At 53.3% G+C, this 23,811-nt stretch overlaps 9 protein-coding genes across 9 annotated transcripts; 5 read left to right on the forward strand and 4 right to left on the reverse strand.

The window, feature by feature from the left end:
* Positions 1 to 618: 618 nt before the first annotated feature.
* Positions 619 to 1,967, forward strand: C8A04DRAFT_16033 (endoglucanase type F; the record flags this gene model as incomplete). The annotated part of the gene is made up of 4 exons (XM_062778706.1): positions 619 to 691; positions 762 to 825; positions 877 to 1,133; positions 1,213 to 1,967. 4 exons carry the CDS (start codon positions 619 to 621, stop codon positions 1,965 to 1,967), a joined length of 1,149 nt encoding a protein of 382 aa, XP_062632622.1.
* A 313-nt stretch (positions 1,968 to 2,280) lies between these two features.
* C8A04DRAFT_33277 (uncharacterized protein) lies at positions 2,281 to 3,135 on the reverse strand (the record flags this gene model as incomplete). Its single annotated transcript, XM_062782404.1, has 1 exon — positions 2,281 to 3,135. The coding sequence occupies one exon, from the start codon at positions 3,133 to 3,135 to the stop codon at positions 2,281 to 2,283; it is 855 nt and encodes a 284-aa protein (XP_062632623.1).
* Positions 3,136 to 4,824: 1,689 nt separating this feature from the next.
* Positions 4,825 to 5,811, forward strand: C8A04DRAFT_33278 (putative aliphatic sulfonates-binding protein; the record flags this gene model as incomplete). The annotated part of the gene is made up of 1 exon (XM_062782405.1): positions 4,825 to 5,811. The coding sequence occupies one exon, from the start codon at positions 4,825 to 4,827 to the stop codon at positions 5,809 to 5,811; it is 987 nt and encodes a 328-aa protein (XP_062632624.1).
* An 878-nt stretch (positions 5,812 to 6,689) lies between these two features.
* Positions 6,690 to 7,769, reverse strand: C8A04DRAFT_40872 (uncharacterized protein; the record flags this gene model as incomplete). The annotated part of the gene is made up of 1 exon (XM_062785089.1): positions 6,690 to 7,769. The coding sequence occupies one exon, from the start codon at positions 7,767 to 7,769 to the stop codon at positions 6,690 to 6,692; it is 1,080 nt and encodes a 359-aa protein (XP_062632625.1).
* Positions 7,770 to 10,007: 2,238 nt separating this feature from the next.
* On the forward strand, positions 10,008 to 10,934 carry C8A04DRAFT_16030 (uncharacterized protein; the record flags this gene model as incomplete). The annotated part of the gene is made up of 1 exon (XM_062778704.1): positions 10,008 to 10,934. The coding sequence occupies one exon, from the start codon at positions 10,008 to 10,010 to the stop codon at positions 10,932 to 10,934; it is 927 nt and encodes a 308-aa protein (XP_062632626.1).
* A 2,965-nt stretch (positions 10,935 to 13,899) lies between these two features.
* Positions 13,900 to 15,109, reverse strand: C8A04DRAFT_16021 (uncharacterized protein; the record flags this gene model as incomplete). Its single annotated transcript, XM_062778701.1, has 2 exons — positions 13,900 to 14,417; positions 14,461 to 15,109. 2 exons carry the CDS (start codon positions 15,107 to 15,109, stop codon positions 13,900 to 13,902), a joined length of 1,167 nt encoding a protein of 388 aa, XP_062632627.1.
* Positions 15,110 to 17,251: 2,142 nt separating this feature from the next.
* Positions 17,252 to 19,448, forward strand: C8A04DRAFT_16026 (uncharacterized protein; the record flags this gene model as incomplete). The annotated part of the gene is made up of 3 exons (XM_062778702.1): positions 17,252 to 18,187; positions 18,264 to 18,537; positions 18,595 to 19,448. The coding sequence occupies 3 exons, from the start codon at positions 17,252 to 17,254 to the stop codon at positions 19,446 to 19,448; spliced, it is 2,064 nt and encodes a 687-aa protein (XP_062632628.1).
* A 391-nt stretch (positions 19,449 to 19,839) lies between these two features.
* C8A04DRAFT_16032 (kinase-like domain-containing protein) lies at positions 19,840 to 20,795 on the reverse strand (the record flags this gene model as incomplete). Its single annotated transcript, XM_062778705.1, has 2 exons — positions 19,840 to 20,156; positions 20,225 to 20,795. 2 exons carry the CDS (start codon positions 20,793 to 20,795, stop codon positions 19,840 to 19,842), a joined length of 888 nt encoding a protein of 295 aa, XP_062632629.1.
* A 1,213-nt stretch (positions 20,796 to 22,008) lies between these two features.
* Positions 22,009 to 23,625, forward strand: C8A04DRAFT_16034 (uncharacterized protein; the record flags this gene model as incomplete). The annotated part of the gene is made up of 2 exons (XM_062778707.1): positions 22,009 to 22,834; positions 22,904 to 23,625. The coding sequence occupies 2 exons, from the start codon at positions 22,009 to 22,011 to the stop codon at positions 23,623 to 23,625; spliced, it is 1,548 nt and encodes a 515-aa protein (XP_062632630.1).
* Positions 23,626 to 23,811: the final 186 nt, after the last annotated feature.

Below are 23,811 nucleotides of genomic sequence, written 5' to 3' on the forward strand. Positions count from 1 at the left end.
AATCCGCCATAACCTCAACCCAAAGGAGTAACCAGGAACACAACGCCGCATGTTCACCGTCGGTTTCCGTCCTCGCTTTTACAGCCCCGCGCCCCCCTCGAAAGAATATCGGAGAAACAACCTTCCACGAAACAAGCTCACACTGGGCCCGGCAAATCTGTAGCTGTCCATCGCGCCAAACCCCCAGTTAGCCGCTTGCGGACAGCCCGCAAGGCGAGCCTAGAATTTGGACAAACCCGCGACAGCCAAGCCAAGCCCGGGCCCGCCCACGATGCCCTCGCTGAATTAGCCCTGGGATTTCTGAACCGAAGAGCATTCCGACAGGACCGACACCATTTCCCCGGGATGTGATAGGTGCGGCTACCGCCGATACAGTACTAGGTAGGTTGTATTATTGAGATTTGAGGGCGCCGGCGAGAAGGAAGAAGCTGAACCGCGGCCGGCGCGCTTGTTCCGTTCGGGGTGGATTCGGAGGGTACTCCGTGAGAACGGACCGAAACATGGAATACATATAACGAACCGGGCGCTCCTCTTGGGTTGTTCGTGATCTTGTTTGTTCTTATCATCCCTCACCAGCCCATCTCCCTTCCACCTACAGTCTTCCTCGGAGTCACAGTCATGGTTTCTAAGACCCTCCTGCTCGCTCTCGCCCCCGCGGCTGCGGTCGCCCAGTCCCCTCTGTGGGGCCAGTGTATGTGACGACTTTCTTTTCACGAACTATCGTCGGTCAAACTCAGGCTAATTTGTTTTTCTTTCTGTAGGCGGTGGCATCGGTTGGACCGGTCCTACGACCTGCGCTTCTGGCTCGGTTTGCCAGAAGAGCAAGTAAGTAAAATGCTTCTGCTAGAAGAGAGGCGTTTGCTAACCACCTCCCAGTGACTACTACTCGCAGTGTGTGCCTGGGTCTGGCGGCGGCACCCCTACCACCACTGGAGGCAGCACCACCCCGACCAACGGCGGCGGCAGCAACGGCGCGAACGACCTGAACGACAAGTTCAAGGCCAAGGGCAAGCTCTACTTCGGCACGGAGATCGACTCGTACCATCTCAACAACAACGCGTTGACCACCGTTGTCAAGAACGACTTTGGTCAAATCACCCACGAGAACTCGCTCAAGTGGGATGCTACTGAGCGTGAGCATTCCCTGTTTTTTTTTCCCTCCGAAAGAAGGAAAAATAGAAAGACAAGAAAAAAACTAACATGTGAATCCAGCAAGCCGCGGCAACTTCAACTTCGCCAACGCCGACGCCGTCGTCAACTTCGCGACCTCCAACGGCAAGCTCATCCGCGGCCACAACCTCCTGTGGCACTCCCAGCTGCCCTCGTGGGTGTCGGCCATCAACGACCGCAACACCCTGACCTCGGTCATCCAAAACCACGTCACCACCCTGGTGACCCGCTACAAGGGCAAGATCCTTCAGTGGGACGTCGTCAACGAGATCTTCGCCGAGGACGGTTCCCTCCGCGACAGCGTCTTCAGCCGCGTGCTGGGCGAGGACTTCGTCGGCATCGCCTTCAAGGCCGCGCGCGCCGCCGACCCCAACGCCAAGCTGTACATCAACGACTACAACCTGGACATTGCCAACTACGCCAAGGTCACCAACGGCATGGTCGCCCACGTCAACAAGTGGATTTCCCAGGGTATTCCCATTGATGGTATCGGTTCGCAGTGCCACTTGGCTGCTCCCGGTGGGTGGAACTCGGCTTCGGGCGTTCCCGCTGCGCTGAAGGCGCTTGCTGCGTCGAATGTGGCGGAGATTGCGATTACGGAGTTGGATATCTCGGGTGCTGCGGCCAACGACTACTTGACGGTTATGAACGGCTGCTTGGCGGTGCCCAAGTGCGTGGGTATCACCGTTTGGGGTGTCTCGGACAAGGACAGCTGGCGGTCGAGCGACAACCCGCTGCTGTTTGATGGCAACTACCAGCCTAAGGCGGCGTACAATGCTCTGGTCAGTGCTTTGTAAGGGGTGTTAAGCAGGCAAGGGTAAAAGCGATATGGGAGTGGGTAGCTGCAAGGAAAACAGGGATTGTCAGAGAATACCTAGGTACCTAGCTGAATCAATGCCACCTACTATTCAACGCGATACTTATTGCTATGATAAATCCAACTGTGCCACTGCCTCACGTTCTTCCGGTGTAATCAGTAAATCACACAATCCTCACAACTCCTCCCAAGTTCTACTAACCCAAATCCCTTCACTAATTATTACCTCTCATCAACTAAGATCCAATCTAGCTTCACCGCGCCACAACAAGGAACATTCGAAGATATACGACTCAACCCGCAAACCTCCCCCTCCCCACCCCCCTCACAAACACCCTCGCCACATACCGTATCCCCAGCCTGTTCGCCGCGTGGTCCCACAGTGGCGACAGCCTATCTTCCCCGACATGCTCCGGTCGACAATACCGGTTCAACCCCCGCTCCACCATCTCCATATGCTTTTTACCGCTCCTCGTCCACCGTATTGGGAATGACTTCTGCCCCGACTGGTACATGTAATCTGCCTCGATGGTTAAGGCGTCAAGCTCGGCTGGGGTGAGGCGTCGGAGGCGTAAGGGCTGGTTAGACCTGGGGTTGAAGTTGGAGTTGTTGGGGTCAGGGTCGCCATTGGAGAGTGAGTCTGGATCGACGTCGGTGTCAAAGGCAAAGGTGCCCGACGCCGCGGGGTACACAACAGACAGGGTCTGCAGCGACGTTAAGCGGGGGATGGCAGGCTCCAGAAACAGGGTGATAGAGAGGCCGAGAGCGAGGTGGCGGACTTCAGTCACCCAGGCGGGGCCGCCGAAGCTGCAGTGGTGGCCGGTGAAATGGCGGAAGCTCCGGGGGCGCAGGAAGAGGATGTCGATAGCCGGGTCGTAGAGGCGGGTGATCGGAGGGGAGACGAGGGCGATGTCGTGGGCTTCGGTGTTGGTGGCGAGGATGTTGATGTTGGCGGGCTCTTGGACGGTGAGGTTGCCGGGTTTGTGGTTGGTGGTGTTGCCGGCGGTGGGCGCGGGGAAGAAGCAGATGCCGGGGGTGTAGGCGGGTTCGGAGGCTGCGATGCGCCATATTTCCTGGCGGATGTCTGCGGGTAGGCGGCTGAAGAGAGTGAAGGTGGACGGTTCGGTGTCTTTGCTGTTTTCAATCATTGGCGACGAATTATTGACTTGGATTTGGTTGGTTGGTCGGTTGTCTAGTCTGGGTATTATAGGGTACCTAGGTACAGTACCTAATGAGAAAGTGAGACTCTCGCATAGGTGAATTGGGGACTGGGGGAAGTACAGACGTCTTTGACTTTGGATGACTCCCTCTATCAAATTCTTCGTACTTGTCGTTGGAGCGGCCTACGTGGTGTTCTTGGGATCGACACCCAATGCCCAATCAGCCGAACTCTTCGAAGGACCGAAATGCCCCAAAAACAGCTCGCGGCGGAGACCCTGGCTGCGCCACTTACCATCGGTGCTGAAAAAAAAAAGCCCAAACTTTGATTGCCACTCCTCTGTGCGTTTTTACATGGCACCCACGATAGGTACGGCCTAAGGGACTGGATAAAGAGAGCTGAGAGCTAAGATGCCATGCGGCACCCTCGACGGCCCACCAATTCACCAAACAGCCGCGGGGTCTAATAGGTACCTACTTACTCGTAATGGCCACTCTTGTACCTGAGACCATCGAGTAATTACGGTGTTTCAAAAGATTTCCGATCACAAAATTCTCTATTTCCATTTTGCACAGACTAAATGATCCATCGTTCATTTGACAGGTTCACCTGACGGGGAATTGTCGAGATGGCAAAGTTACACTAGGAACAAACAAAACTACAACGTAGTTCTACAGGGTATTGGCATTCGAGAAGAGTCTATGATAGAGTTAAGAGTCCAATCCAATTTCCGTTGAAGGGACAAGTTTACCTACCTAGTCTCAACTCTTCTAAAAGCCCCTACACTCCGTTCAGTTGGATGACGTAATTAATGCTCACCTCCCCGCGACGATTTCACACCAATACCAAGCGTAACAGTTCATGTTTTCACCACATTAATATCCGCCCAAGATGATGTGGCCAAATACGTAGAAACGTCTTTCACCTCGTCCTCGAGTCAAACTCAAATCTAGCCGTCTTATACAAAGAAGCCGACGACCTCTATCCGGTTAATTAATGCCACCTGAGTTCGCTGCCGAGCTTCTTATATGTGCCTAGCAACCCAAAGTTCAGATTTCCTTAGGCGTCTTTATTTACATTTATGTTGTGGGCGTTCACCACTGGTTTCGGGGTTCAACAGCAGACATCTATGTGTGTTATACGTCCGCCTTATAATACGCCTCCGATACCCCTCGGCTATCGCCTGGCCAACTGCATCTCTTACAAATGGTCCCAGCCCAATGATGCGCGGGGTCACTGTGTGATATTACGCAGCCTCCCAAATGATCTACCGGCAGAGGGTGCATCCAGGTACTGCTCGCTCTACCAGCGGTACCTCGCTGACTGCCGGTGCAATGACAAATTTACCGGCGCCGGAATAAGGAACACGGACGCGGCATATCGGTTTTACCACGGGTCTAATTGGTCATCCAACAGCTTGCCCTGAGCATCTTGTGCGACAGTATGATCGAGTAGCCATTCAAAGGAATTGTTGTGTCGCAGCTCGCTTGCATCCTCGCATACAGCCCTTGCAGGTAGTCGGGGGGTAATGATCGTCGACGGCAGGTATTAATACGCCCAACCCAACAGTCAACTTCCCCTCCCGTAAACCGTCAGAACCTTCCGATCACCAAGAAACACTTACCCTTTTTCATAACCCACCCCAACCTGAACCACCAAACAAACCCCCCAAGTCACCATGCGCCTTACCCGCCTCCTCCTCCCCCTCCTCCCCCTCATCCCCCCCACAACCCCCCTCAACATAGCCTGCATCTCCGACTGGATCGAACACACCCCTCTCTTCCACACCGCCCAACACCTCTACGCCGGCCCAGACGTCGCCACCCTCTCCCGCGGCGGCGTCGTCAACCTCATCGACGGCACTTTCCCCTCTGTCGACCTCGGCGCCAACGCCGAAACCCAGGGTCTCAAACAATACGTTCAACACCGCAATATCCGGCTTATTGGGATTATTGTTGAGGTTCCCTACCGGCTTGTCGCGAATACTGCAAGGGCGAATATCACGGCGCTAACTGATTTGCGTGGGAAACGTATTGGGACGATTCCGGGTACGTCGGCGGAGGTGTTTATTCGACAACTCCTCGCGACTGTGGGGCTGCAAGCAGGGACAGACTACCAAATTGTTTCAGGCAACGTGTGCATGCGTGAGCCATGCGCGGCGGATACGCTCCCGGAGCAACTGCGTGCAGGACAGATTGACGCCTTCGGAATATGGGAGACGTCAGTGGAGTTAGGGGTGCGCGCGCTAGGGGGGTTGGTGGAAAATGGGGGGACTGGGACGGCGGTAACGTTTCAGGATTTGGAGGTGTATCGGGTGTACAGTTTGTATAGCACGATGGAGAAACTGGCAGATCCACAGACCCGGAAAAGGATTGTGGCGTTTGTGAAGGGGTTGGCGCAGGCGTATGAGGTGTTTAAGGCAGAGGGGGAGGAGGTCTTGGGAGAAGTTGCACAGAGGGTTGGGGTGGATGGGGATGTGTTGAAGGCGGTTTGGGGGGATCATCTGTGGGGGCCGGGGGACTTGGGGGACAGGTTGTTGGAATTTTTGAATAGGGAGGATGAGTATTTGGCGGGGGTGGATAAGAGGCAAAGGTTGACGAAGGAGGAGTTGAAGACGTTTGTGGATGCTAGTGTATATGCAGAGGCGGCTGCTGACTTGCAATAGGGGTCGATTTAGGGGGTTCGAGAAAAAGAGGTGATGGCGCCGGTGCCAGTGCCAAAGACCATGGTAGGCGGAGCGCTGTCGTTGAGGATGGGGTCTAGCAGGGCATTCAAGGGTGGTTGTTCAAAGGTGCGGTCAACAAAAAATACAGTCATTAGTAAAGCGAATTCCTTCCGACCGGAGCTGTTGTTTCAATATGTAATAGATAACATGAAGGACAGGCAGAATTTGCACGTCCGTCGAACGGCGCGAAAGAGGAAGACTAGGCAAGAACCACAAACTGAGACCCGTATCCTCAGAACCGTCTGTTAAAAACGGTAGTCGAGAGGAAGATTTTTACATACAAAAAATTGGCCCTCACTAACAGATGATACGAACGATGGCAGATAACGATAACTCATTGCATCTGCCTCGCATGATAGTGCCGGCTCTCAGCGGAAGGGCAATGGTGTCACCAGAGACAGCAGGTCATTACTTCCATTTATAGCAAGTTATTACTGTGGAGCCCGGACTGGCTTCCATCAAGTCCCGATGGAGTATGGTTGTTAAGGACCTGGATCTGCTGCCACTTGCAATGCGGACCAGAGCGGCATCAATCAATCAGCGACGGGACGACGTTGAGTGGTCGCCGGTTGATTTGTAGCGTTATTAGCTCCCCAAAGGTAGCAACAATCCCAATCAAACCCATCAGGTTAATTTTTGTCCCCAAGAGGACATGCCGCAGCTATATACTCACCATCTGCCCTGTCTATCCATCGGTAAATACCCTCGTATATGGTGATTCGTGAATTCGACCTTGACCTCAACCGAGCATACCAAGAGCCTTAGATTCATCCCATTCACCATCGTGACTAGATTAGGTACAAATCGAAATGAATGCATCATTTCTCCTCATCCTCCGCATAGTGGTGCAGCCGATTCTCCTCCAAATACTCATCCAACAACTCCGCCACCTTGTCATTGTCCAAGTCCGCAAACGCAATGTGCGTCGTCCCCTTCAGCCCCTTTTCCTTCCCCAACAAAATCACCTCCGCATTCCCCCCATAACTATTAATCCACTCCGCCGCCTGCCTCGACTGGTTCAAATAAATAAAGCTCTCCTCCCGATGATCCCCAAACAAAAACTGAATCGACCTCACCTTGGCCAGCTTCTTAAACTCCTCCTCCGGCACCACAATCGGCCCAAACGGATTCAGCCCCGGCCCCGGCGCGACCCCGGCCGTATCCGGAAACACATACCCAAAACTCTCATAACACACAATCCCCTTAATATTCGTCGTATTACTCTTCACCGCCGTCATCTGCGCCCTCAACCCACTGGCCGAATTCGTCAAATACACAATCTCCTCCCCCAACCGTCCCGAATCCGCCGCCACCACCGCCGCATCCGTCTCCAACTCCACACTCGCTTCCGAATCAAACTCCTGATACCGTCCACTCGTCGCCTGATGCCACGCCTCCTCACTCTCCGTGGGGAACTGCACATCATCCCACCACTCCGGCCAGCGGGGTCCAAAATTCCACGCTACGAAATTCCCCTGATCCCGATAATCCGGCGCGTAGCTCGTCGGGGCACACGCCCAGTTCGCCCTGCCCACCCGGGGCCCATCCCAGAGATAGACGGGGTAGTCGCGACGGAGGAACTTGTCTTTGAACCCTTCGCCGCCGTCCCAGCGGTTTTGAAAGGTTTGCGTGCTGGAGGAGTGCCACATGACGATGCTTGTGCGGCGGGGACGCCAAGGCGTGAAGTATTCGATGTAGCCGTGGTCGCAGGAGAGGGTTATGTTGGGGATGGTGGGGTGGGGGATAACGCGGCCGCCGATGGTGAAACCGCCGGATTGGCGGAGGAGGATTGGTTTGGAGGGGTGGAAGGGTTTGGGAGGGTGGTTGGTGGCGGCCAGGGTGGGGGTTGTGAGGGTGGTTGCGAGGAGGAGGGTGAGGGTGTGGATGTTGGGGATCATGATGATGGTGGTAGTGGTGGTAGTGGTGGTGATGGTGGTGATGGTGGTGATGGTGGCGGTGGTGGTGGTGGTAGTGGTCTTGGCTTGCTTGGAAGAGCTCGAAAATGAGAGTTCTGGGGGACACAAAGACGAGCTGAGAAACGCGGGGCTTAGCTGGTCGGTACTTAGGAAACACAGAGTGATGTTACTGGTGCATCTCTTATACCACTCACTCACCACGCCAAGGACGCCACTCCTCATCATCACTGGGAACGGCCATCTGCCGACACTTACACTGCATGGTGGCTGACCGGCTACGGCTCACCGGGGAAGTATTACGTGAAGGCTGACCAAAAAGGGGTTTTACCATAGTAGCTCTAATTATACCGGCACTAGGATTGTGTAACGGCCCTCCGCACGGGCAATATAACTCCGCGGACATACGAGACTCGGATTGCTGCTGGGCCTTGGCGTCCCGAATTTAAGTACCAGGCCGGGAAATCTAGACGGCTCGCCAAGAAGGGGGAGAAGCTTGTGTAACTCTCCAAGACTTGGCTACTCCTGCGAGGTTCTTGTGCTTGGAAAGCATTGTTCCGAATCAGGGGAGGTGAGGAGTGGTATGTTAATACTTACATACCTCCTATACCAAACCGCCAAGCTTTCCTTGGTGTTCCAAGGAAAGTTTCAGTAATTAGCACACAGAGTTTACACCAGCTCGCGGGTCTACAACAAGTCAAGTTAGCGCAATTGTAATAGTTGCATTGCGAGTCTATGTTTACACTCCACACGGGAGGAGGTTATAAAATAGTCTAACGGAATTGTGTCGGGTCTTACCTCCACCTATGTCATGTTTGTAAAGATATAGTTCTGGTAACCTCATGTCTCATGTGTGTAACACTCAGACGTTCGCTAAAGAGTCATTTCTCTTGGCAATCTTCGAAATCCTACAAGAACCTGTATCAGATCCTCGAGGTGTACTCATCTCAAATGCCCCACCCGGCCGCTCAATTAAACCCTCTCAAACCCAAGGCTTAACGCCTGCCAAGGCAGATTTAGAAACGGGTTGAGAAAAGGGCAACAAACATGCAAACCCCTTGTGTTTACCGTTTAGTCAGAATAATACAGACACAACGGGCGCCGCAACAAACTTCCTTCCTACTTGAATTTCACCAAGATCACAGGACACAACTAGGAGTAGTTGGGTACCTAGGTAGTTAGTTCATAATCCACCTTCATCACGTATGTTATCCTCCGGGTTCTGTGATCTACATTTGGGTCTTCCTATTTATTCAGACAACAATCCCAGAACTCGTGCACCGACTGAACGGAATGAATCAACCTAGTTGACTTAATTACGAACCCACCTAGTTCTGCTCCCATCGTCACACAAGGAAGAACGAGGGTTACAACGAGCTCTTGCCATGCGGATATTCCCTCACCTATCCTAAGTGGAAGGGTTTAACCTGCGTTGAACTCAGACTTATCCCCAGACCGAAAACACCAAGCATAGCACAGCTGTGTTCGGTGTTAGTCACAACGACCTGAGCAGATTCTGCTTGCTTGGCGCGTTTGCCATCGAAAGGTGCAATATCAACACGACCCGTTCACTGAGGAACAACCTCGGCGTTCCAAAATCACATTCAGACATTTTGCACTGTACGAGATTGCACCGTCTTCCATTCCGTTGAGGACTTGAAGTGAATCCGAGCAACCCGACTCTCACCAGGATATTTATCCAGAATCTAACCGACGAAGTGTTGAGAATCGCAAGTTCTGGACCCTGTATCTTGACGTGACTTCGGCAAAGCCTGCGCCCAGGACATGCTCAAAGCCATGACACGATTGGAAATATGAGGCCAAAAAGTTGACAGGACACAAACGCGCGAGATCTGGGCCTCTCCGTCCGAAAATAGAACATGACCCGCCAGTGGGAGGGCCGATGCCTCGGCAGTTTCCCGAAATGGAGCACCCCCCACCACCAATACCACCTGATCAACACCTTGTTTGGATATTGGGTATGATCCCGTCGTGTGTGCTCCACCCCCCACTCGGCTCAACGTCAAGGAGGCTTACTTCTCCCGGTACCACATCCGGCGATGGGTCTTCTTACATTTGCCAAGCCAATTTCCGAAATGCCACGACGGCGAGGTACAAGTATCCGTATTCAGCCTCCAAAAGAAGGATTCAAAATAAAACTTTGGAGTTTTCTCACTTTCTTATCAAATTAAGACGAAAGTAGTGTAGTGTAACGCAACCAACATGGTGTCCTTCCGTCTCGCCACCATCGTGGCCCTCGCCGCGTCCTTCGTGTCGGCCTCGGTGCCCAAGTCCGCCCACTTCGACCTAACCGAGCCATCCTACGACCTCTTCCGCAGCAAACCACTGCACGACGACACCGTCCAGCAAGGCTTCGCCTTCGACAACACAAACCGGCGGCTCTTCGTCTCCCAACGCCTCAACGGCGCCTCCGACACCTCCGGCAACCTGTGCATCACCCAACTCGACTTCTCCGGCAAGATTCTCGGCCACATGCACTTGACTGGCTTCGGCCACGGCGTGGCCTTCGGCGCCCAAGCCTCCGGGTCCTCAACCTACCTCTGGACCGAAACCGACGTCAACTCTAACGGCTACGGCCAAAAGCTCGGGCGGTTCAAGTTCGTCAACGGCGCTACCCTGTCCCACACCTCCAGCAGCGTGCAAAAGTTCTCTCCCGTCTCCGGCGGGAAAGAGTACACCGCCTCCATCGACCCCGTCAACAGCCGTCTTGTGGTGCGCTACCAGCTCTCCGACGGCAAGCACATCGCGCTGTACGACCTGGCGGCCGCGACCAAGGGTGACTTCTCGGCCCCGCTTGTCAACTTCAAGCAACCGCTGCCGCCGACAAAGGGGAAGAACTTCCAGGGGTATACCGCCTACGGGAGTTTCTTGTATCTGCTGTGGGGGGATTCGTACGATGTCAGCTCGACGCTGAACTCGGAGGTTGCTGCTGTGGATCTGAACACCGGCGCTGTCACGCAGGGCCCGGTGTTGACTAAGGCTGGGTCGACGCTGAGTTTCCGCGAGCCGGAAGGGTTGGCGATTTATGAGACTGCGGCTGGGGAGGTGAGGCTGTTTTTGGGGTTTGCGTCGGGTGCTGCGGGGGATAGGCGGTCGAATTTGTTTTATAAGAATGCGACGGTTGCTTAAGAGTGTGGGTGGGGGGGTAATTAATTAGTTGGTCAGGCGAGCGTACATAGTGGCCGGTTTGTTGTAATTACCTATATGCCACTGGCTGTCTTTCGTGACCAGCCAACTTCTGTTGTCGTGGGGATTACTTCTGTTCGTTCTTCAGAACTTGCCCAGGTCATCGATAATTGCAGCTTTGGAACAATTTGGGATTCGCTTCAGACATGTGCACGACATGATATGTTCGCCAGCCGATTGCGATTTAGCCCGGAAATGCCAATAAAGTCTTAATTTCCTCCTGATCCAAATTACAACGATACATCACAAGCAATCGTACTTCTGCGCAATTAAGGGAATCTAACAATTCATTTCGTACGATATCAGATTCAGCCGATTAAGGTTGACTAAAACTCTGTGCCATTTGCTTCCCACCCTCAATCTCTCGTCGTAATAGTCGCAAGGGGATCCCTCGGGATTAGTCGAGGCCAGCGTCTTACTGAGGGGTGCAGCCGAAAGAGATAAACTAAATGAAGTACGCCGCAGCAGTTAGAAACCTTCAAACACGATCTGCATTATGCACCGGATTTCCAGATCGACTTACTCCGGCTTGTCGACAGCATCCAGCGGCACGATCGCTAGATGCGCATATTTCTCGCAAAACGTCGACGGGAGCGGACAGGCCAGGATCTGGTTATAGGGAAGAGAAATTAATAATCACTTCTGCATCGGGTGATGAGCATCAAAACCAGGCAGCCCGCCTACAAAAAAAGTGCAAGCAAGAGTCCGTAGAAAAAGAAGTGCGAGACCCAACTTACAAGGGGTGCATTCAACGCCCTGATCAGCAGGATAAGCGATGCAGCAAACCGGAGTCACACCCGGGCTGCACGCGGTCTCTTGCTGTCTCTCGATGAGAGTTACCGGCGTGGCTGAAGCCAGCACAGCAGAGAGAATGGTGAACATAGCCGTGGAAAACTTCATTCTGATGGTTGCCCTGTTGAACTAAGGTGGACACTGGGGGAGTTTGAGCGTTGTGTGAAGGCACGGGTCGGTCTGGTGATTGAGGTTGGAATGGTGAGAAGATTCTGGGAGACATTTTACAGCGCCTATCCAGGGCATTAAATACAACTTGGGCTGGGCGTCCCCGTGATGAGAAAGTTAATCTTTCCCAACAAAACATTAACTAACTCCGTGATGCTGTCCATCTTGGGGGCCCCACTCGGCTCGTCCTCCTCACCGGTCAACGCCAATTCCTGTTCGACGTGGCAGCAATCAGGTGCCGGTGTTCCCGGAACTGGGCTAGTCATCCAGCTCACAGTGTGTAAGACATTGATCCATTTCCGGGCTAGATCGACCCCGGCTCAGCTAGCATAGATCCTAGTCCCATTCCTAGGAGAGCGTCCAAGATGTCCCTTGAAACCACAGAGCAGCAAGGCAAGAGAGAATCGGACTCCGAGATTTCATCACGAGCCGATTGTGGCAGAACGCATTCGCTAACATCAAAATCATGGGCTGGCCTTGGACGCTTCGGCATCTGTTGATCTGATTTTGTTGAATCAGTCGGGGAAGTGCGCATCACTTTGAGCGGGTTATGCCACTGAGGCATTGACAGCTGGCTTGAGTCAAAACAGAAACACTTCATGCAGGCGATCTCGGAACCGGGGTGATTAACAAGGGTCTGTTATGAGAGCAATTGGATCAGTCAATCCATCACCGTAATGGGTGTCGGTGATTGGCTGCGGCTGCAGCGGAAGCTCCTCTTCATATGTTGCAAGAAGGAGGTCTGATGACAACAAAATAGAGAGTACCTATAATACACGACTGAAATTTCCCCACGACCCATCCCCTTATTTTACCGACAATGTCAACGCCCCCGGCAGCGCATTCCAATCTGTTTCATGCCGATTTGACCTCTCCTGTGGGAACCAGATCATGGGCACATGCACTTCATCCCACATTTCCACTCCAACAGAAGCCAACAACTCCGGGTGGTGTTTTCCGCGACCCACTTTGACGATCACTGAGGCGGCTTGCTTGTCACACCGGTGGTTCAGGACTCAGGTTAACCAACCTTAAACCGCGACTTTGATGCACGTCAAAGCCGACAGCGGTATTGTAGTGGAAGATCTTGCCTTTCCCGTCTCCCTGTAGAGTGTGATTAATTGTGTGGGGGGAGTTCATGAGTTCTGAGAAATCAAGAGACCCCGGAACTTGGTAACAACACTCGGAGTGAAAGCTGAACAACGAATGGCTTCATCCACAAAGTATGACAGGTATAGTACAAAGTGGTATATATCGTCTGTTGCAAGAAGTGAAATGACTTGACGTCACCCAGTCTCGCAACTTCTCGTCATCACATAATTTAGATCGAAAAGGTGATATAAAAGGTGTTCGCCTCTCACGCAGCGAAACACATGTAACTAACGTTTTCGAAATGCGCTCTATACTGGACATGCTGTATGGGCAGTAATGACCCCTTGCATGTGTATTTGGCCTGGCTCAGCACCTCTTCACATGCTAGAGGCACCTGGGGTACCCACCCAACCAATGCGTTCGTTTGCTTCTCTCTGGATCACAGGCTGTTTTTGTTGACGGTCGCTACGCCACGGTGTGGCTCTTACATCCTGAGGCCAGGATACATGTAGCATGCCGGCCCACGGAGCTTCCGTCATGCCGGGAAACAGTTGGTGTGCGTGCGTTGAGAATCTTTGGGGTGGGACGGGGTACACGTGATGCACCCAGAGGCTGTAGCCGAGATCCTGAGATGCGCAGTTCCAGTTTTGCGGCCCTCCTCTAGAGTCGGCACAATTTCAAGGCGGGGCACCTGAGTTTCCAGCTGTGCCCTATTCGTGGCCCTGGCCGCAACTTTCGTCGCTGATGGCTGGGCCCAGGACTGGAGGTACACGTACTTGGCGTTCCGGCACGCTGAGCCGGTCTTTCGGGTCTTCGTGACCCTCAACTGCGTCGGGTGCCGGCTTTCTCATCCCCGTCATCCTGCCGCCGGTGGCGACTTGATTCGCATGAACCTCAACCAGTTCACCTGTGCCGCTACCCGCGCACCACTATCGTCCGCGCCATCGCCGGGGCAGCAGACGGTAGCCAACAGTCGGATTGGTTCCATGCATGTGAAGAGACTAGTGACATTTCGAGAATACTCAAACGACTGGGATCGGTGAAAATGAGCGGTTATTTTATTAGCGAGGGTTCTTCGCTCAAAATGGCCTCGGCGGGGAGATGCCTCCAACTTAGGTGGTAGGCATCGAAGTAACCACATACGCTTCGCAGATTGTTGAGTAGCTAGTGACTCTATTAGCCGGACCCGCTGCAACGCTCGAGTTAACTTACCTCCACCAACCTCCAAAGTGGAGCATGACGATGGGATGAAAAATGGCAAAGAAGCTTGTATCTCGGGCGGAGGGTCGCAGAAAGGGATCAATTCTGAGAACTCGGCGTTTGCGTCGGGGTCCTTTGGGCAGTTGTCCTTATAAAAGTGGATGCCTCTGCCCTCTGTAATGATGTTAGTTTCTGATAACGACGGAGTGCGAGCCACTCACCGAGAAGAAAAGCTCAAAGGCACGATGCCGAAGTCCGCGCCGGAACTGACGCTGCATCTCTCCTACTAGCCATCGCACCGCCGCACGGTCTTTGGCGAGGCCCTTGGGCTCTTCGTCACACCTCCCACGACTTGCTCTGAGGAACTCTCGCTGGGCATCGTTAACCGAATCTTCTGAATGGCCGTCATATATCGCCATGCAGCATGCCGCCAGAAATATAAGAGGGAGGAAACGGGAGGTGTTTCGACGAACGTTTTCTAATGCTAGATTGGTGCCAACATTCCGTCCAAAGGCAGTCAAAGCAAGTTGAAGAGATAGCTCTGTCGTGTGCGTTTTAGAGCAACTGTTGTTGTCCAGTCGGATTGTTGTCAAGTAGTCAACCGCGCGAAGGACGTCGTCTGTAGTAGACAAGCTAAGTGCCTCCCTCTTCTCGCGCCACTCGGTCTCTGTCTTGGGTAGGCCCGAAATGAATGATTTTGTTGCTTTCCTCCATTCGTTTACCGAGGGACGACCCGATGGCAAGGTCTGCTTGGGTGGGAGCCAGAACTCGATGCGAACACCCAGCTGCGGCCGGCTCCGGCGTACCTTTACCTCCTTCTCGAGCTGCCGAATGCACTCATGCAGTAGGAGCTCAATGGCGGTCATGTAGAGGTACCCGAGGTAGGCATGGTCGTCGCCGAAAAACTCGTCGATTCACGTGGCCGACATCGTGGGATGTCAGAGGAGGTTTCTCGAGAGATCCTCCAGAGACTCCGAATTCTTCTAAAAGGAGTCTTAATCCGTAGCGTTCGATCGAACGCTATTTAATTGGGCTTAGCGTCCTGTTTTGGGAGACGCGGCTGAGGCACGAGCGGGAATCCCAGCAATCTTTCTCGGCTGACCGGGATCATGGCTCGATTGTGCTCCCTGCATTCAGCTGTCTTCATCATGAAGTGAGTTGAGGTGATCTACATACAAGTACAGATCGATACACACCACCAGTACACCCTAGCCTGGTATACAGTACATTTTAGTAGGTCGGTGGGTAATTATGTACTCCTCATTCCTCAATAACAAGCTCCCCATAGTTCAGTCCATCGCTGCCTTGGCCATCGGAAAACTGACTGCCAATGTAAGCGAGCTCAACCTCTCTCTCCGTCGCCCCAGCACCAACACGCTCGTTTTGGCTTCGTTTGGCGCTCTTTTTTTTACAGGTCGACCCAACAGTCGCGGAAGCCAAGGGTGGGGCGATCGAATCAACGGCTTGGGGAACCACTGTTCTGATCGTAAGGTCAGCCCCTCACGCGATGCCGGCAGGGTGGTATGTAGATGCAGATCTTACAGTCTTGCAGTCGGAGCCAAGTTGTTCGCCGAGGTGTCTTTGGGATCCATTGTACTTGAGGTTCACCGTGCGGTTGACCGGAAACTGAACTTAGAGGCTGATATTAACCCAATGCATCAAAATAGAGGGCGACTTGGATTATGTTACGTTGAGGAGTACCGTAGGCTCGTTGAGATGTTGGAGAACACTGAAGAGGTCTGGCCAAACGAAAGGTTGGAATGAAATAAAACCAGAAGCAGAACAAAGGGGGACAGATCATATATACAATTATCGCGATAGTTACCCTTGTGGGTGCGCATAAGGTAGCTTGCAGTCCCGCCACCTGTTGTATCTTCTCCCGACTATGTGTCCGCATATCTCATGGGATCATGTCAACACCGCCCTTCGGCAGTCAATGGCAGGTAGCTAGCGGCTCCAGCCTCCGTGGTCTAACGAACAGTCTATAGCCAATGTTGGCTGAAGGTCTTTCCGGATGCTAACATACCTAAGTATTCACCGGACGAATGGGATAACTGGGTGTGTGATCCAGTCCAAAACAACCCTCGATAACTTCAGTTTTCCTTGTTCATCGTCACGCATTTCACAACCCTACACATAAGTCATGGTACTCAAACGGCTTATGCGAACACCTTGTCCAATGGGCTCGTCTCAGCCTTTGTTCCAGGGGCCCGTACCCAGATGTGGGCATAAAGTTAACGAGGTACCTACCTACCTAGGTAGGTAGGTACTGTGTAACCTCGATAATAGCCTTGGCGTCACTCGCCCACCAATTGGGCTTAGCGTACCCATAGGGGGACGCCTCACCCTCGATGCATCGACTACCTTTAAAAACTCATCTTTCTCTCCATGCGTGCCGGCAGCGACCCCCTTGTATCCGAACATTGGCGTCAAGCTGTTCCCTGTGGGATAATTAGATGATACTTTGTCTGCACGCGTGGAACAGCATCACATCTACCGCGAGTCACCTTGGTTGCCCGACATGGCGGAACCTTGGCAAGGTCCTCATGACGACTCACTTCAGGCCAGCTTGATGTCGCCGTACGCGCCAGGTGCGTCTGCCATGCCCACCGGCACAATTGCCCGTTAGCTCTTTGAGAGGGACCCGAGCTGATAAAACAGAGCACTCTAGATTGCCTGTATTCTGGAAACAACCGGACACCCGATGCCCGAGCTCAGTGGTACAATTCGTAGGTCTCTCAATCTCATCATTCGCTTTTCTCCTCCGTTGTTGAGTGTGCGCAGCGTGACAGGAGATTGCCCGCTTCTATCTGAACTAATCACCTAAGGTAGCTGACTCAAGTTTCAGATTGCATTCTTTGCCGTCTGACAACCCAACCTTCACACAGTTTGGTCAACTTTATACACCGGGATTGGAAGGATGGGGGTCGACTTCATCACTCCATAGCGCCGATACGTCGCGAATGACGCTTCAGCGTTATGGAACAACGCTCCAAAGTCTTTTTCAGATGCAGGAACAGAGATGCCGAGCCAATATTGCCGGGCTCTATGATTACCTTCCTCTCACCGCATTTTGGGACACTACACCGCCCACAGCCAAGGAAGCCAGCCTAGCCGACAGCACATATGAGTCAGCGTTCGACGTGACTTCGCCACGCCGCTCATCCATCGACACACCAGACTTGAACACCTTAACTACGCCCTGCTTACCCGAGGACACCCTGCGCAAATTTTGTGACACGCCATTCCCAAGAACTCAGTTGAAGCGTTACGAAGTTCCTATTTCCAGTGATGCGTGCCCTGTGGATGCTGAAGAGTGCGACAAAGAATCATTGGGCACTGACGACGAAGAGTGCGAAGAGGACACGCTGACCACTGACGAGGAAGAGTGCGACGAGGAAGAGTGCGACGAGGAATCGTTGGCAGCTGACGACGAAGACATGGATGCGGATGGGCATTCCATAGCACCGACTCCATGGCCAGAGAGCTGGTACGAAGGGGGGAGCGAACTCGGTCTTCAGCAGTTTGCTGCCAGAGTCATAGAGAATTGTTTAGGCCACCATGGGGACGCCGAAGCCATAAATGACGAGTTCAGTACGGTGCAGTGTCCCACCGACAACGACGCGGGGCGCAATGGACACGAACATACAGACGCCACAACCACCGGAGCAAGTTCAGCAACCGGCCAGACAACACACTCCGGGCGCCCATTTTCTGGCGGCCATCCGGCCAAAAGGCCAAGAAGCAGTGACGATGGAGACAGCGAGGAGGATCGGCCTCCGAAGAGACGAGACGCCAAGGGACCACCAGACAACGATGCCAATCCGAGGAAACTCTACGCCTGTCCATACCAGAAGCGCATGCCGCAGCAAAGCCCGTTCTGTGGTATGCCGCACGGGTCAAAACGTGATTTTGGCTGGGACAGCGTGTCTCGAGTCAAGTATGTCTCCCGTCAGAACATCGCCCACCTCTTAGGCTGATCAGGAGATTCACTTGCTGACAGTAGTGATTGATAGGCAGCATCTTTTCGAAAGCCACGGGTTGGACCATCACTGCCGGAACTGTTGGAGGGCGTACAAGACGACTCAAACCGCCCGGCGCTGCCACGAAATGAAGAAATGCTCGCAGCGAACCAGTCCACCGAAGCATTGGTTGTCTGAAAGCCAGATCGCGCAGCTCAAGGCCGAAAGAGTCGACAGCCAGAGCGACGAGGCCTGGTATCGAATTGCCGATCTGCTGTTCGGCAGTGACCAAGACTATAGCCCGGTGAATTTCCGCGCCGAACACACCCCATGTAAGTCGACATCGCGAGCGGGACACTGCCGGGTCACTCACCATAATAACCCACCAGACTATGATACGGCAAACTATCGCAAGCCGGTATCAGATGAGCCAAGTCCGTACAGGAGCCCTGGCAGTATGTGGACTCCGGCGAGCGACTCGACAAACCTTCCCGGATCGACCGCCATGCCAGGGAATCAAAACGTGGCGCTGCCTGTAGAGCCGGTCGAAGGAGGACAATCTGCGCCAGCCCTAGCCTCCCCGCCTCATCAACAAGGGCGAGAATTCTACGTTCAGGCGGGGCCTGAAGCTGCCACTATAGCAGATCAAGAGGCTCGACAGCCTGCGATGGAACTAGAGCCCTCCGAATGCGACAACCCAGACGTTGCGATTTATTCCCATATTATGGTCTCGGCTCAGGGCTGCCCAGCGCCAGAGACAACAGGTCACTTCCCGTCAGAGCAGCAGCTCCACTCGCAGACGGTCCAGGACTTGTATCATCTTCTTGATGAGGACGAGATGGCGCAATTCTTCGATTTCGGGCCCACCGCCACAGATCCGAGCCAACCACACTTGGCTGACTTGCACCGGGCTACCCCTGCCTCAACTACCTGCGAGCCCTTGCTCCAATTCACTAACACTGCCGCGGTTGAGCAATTGTCGCTAGCCTGCTCATGTGGGCACGCACAGAAGTGCATCTGTCGGCTTAAGAAGCGTGTCGCAGACCTGCGCAGTGAGAACAAGTCTCTTTTGGCTGAGAAGGAGACGATGCGGAACGCACTGGTTGGACTGCGGCAGACGCTGGATCGCCAAGACGAGCTACTACAATTCATGGAGGAGAAGGGCCTGCTTCCCGGCGAGACGATGGGGAAGCTGTGGGAGTATCAGGACATGATGAAGGCGGTGGTTTTGGAACATCGTTGATGCCGAATCTTGACGTTTTTGATACCCTCTGGTTAGTGAAGGGTGCGCGAGAAGGGGTGATGATGGGGAACACGTTGGTTACTACATCGAAAGTAAGGGAGCACATCCAGAGTCAAAGCTTAAGGACCGGGTCTATGCCTCCAGCAAATAGTGTAGATATCGTTGATCGCGAGAAGTAAAACGATGTGACATCCCACGGTCTCGCAGCCTCTCCTCATCACATAATTAATTCAGACTGAAAAGGTGATATCAGGGATATTCGCATTTCATTCCCCGAAACACACGCTTATCGACAACCTCCCATCTATGGCCCACCATGCACTCTTCTCCATCCTTCAACCTTCAATGTTCTTCTTGGCGGTAACCCACCACAGCGCATTCCATCAGATCCTTAGAAATATTCAAACCCACGAGTGTTAGCAGCCCGGGACATGGCAGTTGGCACAGTGCGACGAATCATGGTTGTCCCGGGGACCGGTCGGAAGTGCCGCAGCGGATTGGCGGGTTTCGTCCAGTTGGGGTGGCAAAAGTCATTGCAAGTGTGCTGGCTGAAGAAGGAACTGATGCCCCTGGAGCCGAGATCGGTGACCCCATAGTCGCCCGCCCGTGAAAGGATCACCGGATCCGATAAGATGAGTTCATGCCGGTAGATGCCGCCTTGCAGGTCGCAAAGGACTTCACTTCCGCCTGAGGCGTGGTAGCTGAAGTCTAATTACGGTCAGTTAGGTCTTGTCGTCTACCTAGGTTTGAACGAAAATGGAGTTGGCTGCACCTACGGCTGAGAGCCTGCATGACTTGTGGCCACGCTCCAGAATCGTCGTTCCAGCCGGTGTTGCTGTTGAACTTTTGGTAGTTCTGGATGAAGGGCTCGACCAAAATTTTCTGGCCGGCCCAGGAACTCCCCTCTTCAAACGTCCACACGGTGGGCACGTTAATCTTGATAGTCTTGTTGACAATGTTCAGCTCATTAAAGCGGTTCACAAGCTCCAGCGCTCTGTCAACTGCCTTGATGTCCAGAGTGAAATATTCCTTTTCGAAGACAGCCCCCGTCTTAAACCATTTCATAACACAGGCCTGACCGGATCGTGGGCCAGTGGTGTAAACCCCCTGGCCAACCCAACGAAAAGCACCCGACGCGAAAGGGTCGCCGAGCTCTGAGTCGGAAATCGTAGCTCTGGTAGCGTTGTTGTACCGACCACCATTGGACTGTTGGGCAAACGGAGCGTCAGAGCGATGGCCATGAACGCAACCGACACATCGCGACTCCCCCGGTCCTTTGGACCGCTGGTTGGCAGTGTAGGAGGTCAGTGGAAGGTCGCGCTGGCAAGCGGCGCAAACGCGACCCATGATAGAGCTCGGAGGTATGATAAAGAATGGCTGCCGAATATCGATGGTGATGCAAGCTGGGGAGACAGAGAAAAAGATGTCAAGCCAGAATGGATGCACCTGGGCACCGTATGGAATGGTGCACATATCTCAACAGGTAGTGCACGGGCCCCGACGCGGGGCAGAGCAGACTGATGTTTAACCTGAGAAGGGGGACACGCACACGTGGCATCACCCCAGGCCGCCGACAAACATGACGGTGAAACGTCCCCAACAATTGGTTGTTAGATTCCCCAGCTACCTAGGTAATCAGCCATCCAGCTCCTCACAAACAGAAACCGGATACCTAGTCACAGCCCAGTCACACCCAATAGCTCGAGAAACAACCCATGTTCCCACCCGTTGTTCGTTATCGCCGGCCCCCAATCCAACCCCCCAACCGACGACATGCGCTCCGCAGTCTCCCCCAACTCCCCAAGTGATTCCCGCAATTAACGGCTGGTTGCTGCGACTGGAGAAGGGTTGACATGGGTTTGGGCCGTCGAGGACGGAGCGTGGATGAGGCAGAGATACGCAATGGTGCTAATATGGGTGGTAAGACATATGAACGGCGAAACAGTCAAAGCGAGGGGGCACTTGCTCTCGCACACAAACTCTCCATTTCCGGTAGGTCTGACGGTTAACGAGCGGGTGGACGCCGAGTCATAACTCCCGGTTGTAATCATCAGACTTTTTCCAAGTTCAAACAGTATTTGACTTTATTCCCTGGGCCAAAGTACCAACAAAACCATTGAATTTTTGAATGGGGAAACGTGGTAGAGAGGTGGCTCGGAAAGTCTTTCTGTGCAGCCGCTGGGGATTTAGCTAGAGCCTCCGTCAAATGCTGCTGATGCGTAATTAGTTCGGTCCGCTCGGGCACATTGTGGTCCCGGAGCGCGCGTCTCTGTGTGAAATCTATCACCATGCAGCAACTTTATTAACACCAGACTGGGTCCCAACCCCTTTATCACTTTCCGCATCGGATTGCGCGTTGCGTCACTCGCATGACATTAATGCCTGAACACGCGGTGATAAGCACCCCTCATGACGACTATAATTGACCAAACCCCTTTCATCCCGCCCAATCTTTGCCGTTATTTTTAACCATCTCTCCCCTCTTAGCGGGCGCTTTCTTTTCGTTCACCATAGGGAGCGGTAGCTAGCTGAAACTTTGTCACTCGGCGACAGCCTAAAAATGCTACGCCAACACTCAACGAGGTCTTCGACACCGGCCTCAACAGGGAAACCTGGCCATCCCTGGCCATCCCTCCCCACGGAAATTCGCATCATGATTCTGGAAGCGATTGCACAACAAAAGCATCCGGGTTGGGCTTCGTTTGCATCGGTCTGCAAGGAATGGCAAATCGTCCTTGCTCGCCGAAATTTCCACCGGCTGACGTTACGGGTGCCCTGTCTGGATGGCCTTGAGCATCTAATCGTTCAGCAACAACACCTCGTTCAGCATATCCGTTTCGAAATTGAACTTCCGCCCTACTCATGCTACCGTTGCTCCATGCATGATGGGCCAACTATGGTAAACTACAACAACGCCATTGTCAGCAAGGGCATCCTAAACCTATTCCGCATCCTTAGCTCCTGGGACTCGAGAGGGCAACCACGTCCAGAATGCGGCCTCTCACTAGAGCTCAACGTACATTGTCCCAGCGACTCAAAATACTGGTTCAAAAACTGTCAATTTGCCCTTGATGATGGTGAAGGCGACGGAAAAAAAGACGACGCCATCTGGCATGATCCACCACACGGCTGGGTCAAGGGTCAGCAAGTCGCCGCGCCCCCCGCATTGGCCGTCCTACGGCTCTTCGAAGACATCCGTCTCCAGTGCGTCGAGGGCCTTCCTGAAGTCAAAAGCGTCACTTCTCTCAAGATTGGTCGGCAGCTACGGCGCCGGTTTTATCTCAGTGACCTCGAAGCCCTGTTGGGCAAGCTGAGTGCGTTGGAACATCTACTCCTAGAGCCATGGCGGGAATGGGAAAATGGTGAGAGTACGATGCAAGATACCGGTACGTGCTTTCCATGCATATTCTACCTCTTCCTTCTACATACACCCCATCACTAATCGGCCACCACAGCATATCAACACCTTGTCAAAGACTACCTTCCTCAAACGCTGAGGAGAATTTCCGTGTTTGAAGACTCCGACCACAGTCTCGCTGTATTACTAGCCAATTCCTACAATGCCCCAACTTGGCGGAGGCAAATATCGGCCGCCCGGAACGCGGATCCCGGAGTCGGCGCGGCCTTTGCGTTGAGAAGCCTGAGCCTTGAATATCTCTCTGTTTCTTACATGGTAAACGCTGAGGACTTCCTACGTGCTTGCCAGACTACTTGGATATGGCACCGCCTAGAGTTCCTAGCGCTCACATCACACCTCCTCCGAAAGGATGTAATGGTGTGGGATCACCATGACAAGATAAATGATTTCCTCTACGAAGCAGCAAAAGTAGCACTACGAATGCCAAACTTAAAGGCATTGGCGCTATGGAACGGTGGGAGGGGCGTGGCCACTGCGTTCATATATCACACCGACCGGAACTATGCATACATTACCTGGCGGGGCACATGGGATGTAACTCTTAGCCCTCGGGTGGTCGACTTGTGGGAGCAGGTGGCTGTTCAGCGGAATCAGTCCCTTCCACTGCTCGTCCGAAGGGAGCAAATCTCGGAGACCATTGCATCCCATGGAGATGCCATACATCATCTGCACTTGCCGTGCCCAGTAGTTTCGCCGTCATCCCTCCGGCAAATACGGGTCGAAGGAAGACATCGACTCACAAAAAAGAAAACAACCTAATTGACAGATACTAGCCTATAAAGGATTATGAATCCTGTTCATGGACACGGGCGCAGTCCAAGAAGTAGTAATCCCGTGGGCTAATTAGGCCTGGAGGTTTTGGGAGAATCAGATAACGTACTTTATCAGCCAGCGGGACATATCACCGAACGGGACACTCCCCACTACTCTATAACAACCATCCCT

The sequence above is a fragment of the Dichotomopilus funicola genome (genome assembly GCF_033296635.1).
Source record: "Dichotomopilus funicola strain CBS 141.50 unplaced genomic scaffold C8A04scaffold_122, whole genome shotgun sequence".
NCBI lineage: Eukaryota > Fungi > Ascomycota > Sordariomycetes > Sordariales > Chaetomiaceae > Dichotomopilus > Dichotomopilus funicola.